Genomic DNA, 3,242 nt, shown 5'->3' on the forward strand with positions numbered 1-3,242 from the left:
TCTCATGTTTTGTGTGATTAAAGTACAATAAGTTATTGCACTTACAGATTATGAAGATTCAATATTTATTTTTGCACCTTTGAAATGTATGCAGGTCCAATATAATTAACATCGATACATGACTGTGTACTGGCCAAAACTGATGTTAGTACACAAATGAATACATATATCAATCATTAGAAGGATAATACAAAGCTCAAAATAACTTATCACAACACAATTGAGACTTTTCACTTATTTGCAGTTTTGCATGAACTGAGACAGTGTTTCAGCACAAGACACTGGTTGTCCATGGCTTAAGAATAAAGACGTGTACGATTATATGCAGAACAATACATCTTGTGAGTTCAGGGTGGCCCTCTCATTCCAGTGCACCACACTGACAGAATATCATTGTGTCATTCCTGTAGTCACATTCAGAAATCCCTATGCATTTCAGCCCCTTTGAAGGGACACAAGCGCTGAAATGAGATCGCACAACCCACAAGAATGTCACACTAATTGAAGTTGACAAAAATACGAACTGCGCCCTTTTGAACTGCTGACATTGTACAGGGTGGATTAGGCAGAGTATATTAACAACAGGTGACAGGGGAGGAGGAACAGTGGAGCTGCGGACGGACCCACTGTCTCACACAGGGACTGGTTTGGACAGACACCCAATGTGGTAAAGTCCAAAGTAGACAGAGGGACACAGTCACACAACAAAGAAATGGTGTCCTGCATGTTACCTCATCTCATCCCAGAATGAACCAGCTGCACACATACTTACACATTAACAGAAATGGACAGCATTATCATCATGGAATATTGCACAGGAGTCTGGTTTACAGTTTCTTTTATTTTTATTACAAAGTCTAATATAGATTTGTTTGGTATTTATACAAGAAACTTACTATACAACTCGTAAAAAAAGTCAAAGAAAACAAATGGCAATATTAACATCTTAAAAATAATTGTGGATTTGTGTTAAAGCCATCATAGCTTTAACATGAAAAAACCCAAACATGGTTAAAAACAAAATTCAACAAAAAAGAAAACACGATTTACATCCAAATTCAAACTAAACACACTTAAATGTGGAACTGTCACAACAATATAACCTCTGTATGGACAAAATGTCCACATATTTATGCAGCATGGCATCATAAATAATTGAATGATGAATGACGTGATGAACCAATGCTTCTTGTCAGTGAGATTAGGCGTACTAAATCTATTTTTCAATCAACCTACAGTGTGTGTGTATGATATATATATATACATACATACATACATACACATATATAAATAAATAAAAGCAATGTCTTGCTCACTATTAGTAATCAATTACAATTATGGATGCTTCAATAGTTGACAAATTACTACTGAAGCCCCATAATGACATGAAATTGATAAAATTTGATGATTTCAATCAGACTTTGTTAAATGAGAAAATGTGTATTTTGAAGAGTTGTGAGCCCACTATTCACGCAGTGCGTTTCATCTACTATTAATAAAACATTCACTGTGGCTGCATATATAATGTTTCGGTTCTTTATCAGATAGACATTTATACAATTGGGGGCCGTTTAAAAATCTCAGAGTATCTCTGTTACAACTTACAATAGATATTTATAATAATCGAATAGTATTTAAGAAATAGAGAATAGTATTTAAGAAATAGATATTTATAATAACCTAATAGTATTTAAGCATAATGTACATAGACGCAAAATAAAAACGTTCATATACTGTATAATTCTACAAATTCTCACATTGCTATAAATCTCCAAGTCCTCAAAACCAGAGCAGCCAGAGCTCACAGGGTCTCAGGCGCCAAAACAGTTTATGTAATCAGTCTCTCAATATCACAATCATCTGGTTTGGTCTGGTCGTTCAAAGCGTTCACGTAACAGCAGCAATGTCTGTCTATACATTAGACATAGTCACTTTGTCAACAAAAATATACAAATCAATGCATGCCAGGCACTGACATCAAATAATGTTATCACTGTATTGTACATTTGTAAATGACCCCCAACACTGACCACCATCTGTAGCTTTCACCAGGTTCTGTCTGTGAATCCTCCCATCACCGTTCCACTGGAGCTTTACTCTAAAATACTAGCAGAAACTACTTCATAGTCTTCTAATGTCAAGACTCAACTTGAAAGAAGGCAAAGATGGTGGCGATATAAATAGGGATGTCTGGATTGGAAGTTGTGGGGAATCAAAGCCGGGTCACAGGCTCCCGATGTTGGGGAAGCTCTTCAGCTTCTCTGGGAAATCATCCTTGTACAGCACTGGGTCAGCACGGTGCTCCACCACCTTCAGAGGCATGGTTCCAAACACGGATGCAAACTTGTTGATGCACTCAGACCTAGGGATGAAGACGCAACTCAATAACCAATGAAGGCTTACATCTGAACACTTACATTAGCTACATTACAATTCAGGGAGCTGTCAAAGGATTTTAATATTTGACAATATATGACACCAAGCTAAAAGGTGTGCATGGTCTAATTAGCAAATTAGCTAAATAATATTTGATGACACCAAGCCAAACATCATATTTCGCCCGCGGTCGAGATCATGGATTTCACAATGCCACGCTGGGCTTCCCGGTCCTTCATTGCCATCCTCAGTTCCTGCTTACTGATGCATGTGTCCCTAGCGATGGTATGCATGGTCTAATTTGTATGAAAACAGTTCTCAGTGGTTATAGAATCTTCTTTCCTTTTCTTCTTCTTTGTCCTAGTAATTTGTTTTATAGCAATTCATTTGGACAACTAAGTTTTGTAACAGAAATTTAAATGAAAAGCAATGTACCTCTCCACCATATGCGTCTGGTCCAGGGACAGACCATCGATGGCAGTGCACTCGGGACATTTGAACTTTTTCCTGGGGGTCACCTAATTAGAAACAGACAATGACAAAATAACTTGGGGCACAGTTAGAGTACACTTGTCACTTTAATACAGGTTTTGAGATCAGATCATGGGAGAATGGAGTTTAAGAGATTACATCACTGTGTCCACACTTGGCATGTCTCTAAATTTTGTTTTCCTGCTCTAAATAGCTTTACACTGTTCATATGCATATTTCCAGCGATGTAGAATTCCAATCACAATGCAAGCCTGACTACTGCCAAATCTGGCTCTGAAGAGCATTAGTGTTTTGTGAGAGAGCATGTGTGAGATATGTGGGGCCAGTGCAGGGGAGGGTGTGGTGGTCCATGATTTGATGGCAGGGTGCACATG

At 37.8% G+C, this 3,242-nt stretch overlaps 1 protein-coding gene across 1 annotated transcript in view; it reads right to left on the reverse strand.

Moving 5' to 3' along the window:
- Positions 1–116: 116 nt before the first annotated feature.
- The window catches only part of ext2 (exostosin glycosyltransferase 2), a 29,024-nt gene continuing 25,898 nt past the window's right edge, over positions 117–3,242 (reverse strand). The window contains 2 exon segments of the mRNA XM_083792884.1: positions 117–2,362; positions 2,812–2,894. Coding sequence (XP_083649010.1) covers positions 2,224–2,362; positions 2,812–2,894 — 222 coding nt within the window. The 3' untranslated portion in view covers positions 117–2,223.

The sequence above is a fragment of the Protomyctophum parallelum genome (genome assembly GCF_964188405.1).
Source record: "Protomyctophum parallelum genome assembly, chromosome: 2".
Classification (NCBI taxonomy): domain Eukaryota; kingdom Metazoa; phylum Chordata; class Actinopteri; order Myctophiformes; family Myctophidae; genus Protomyctophum; species Protomyctophum parallelum.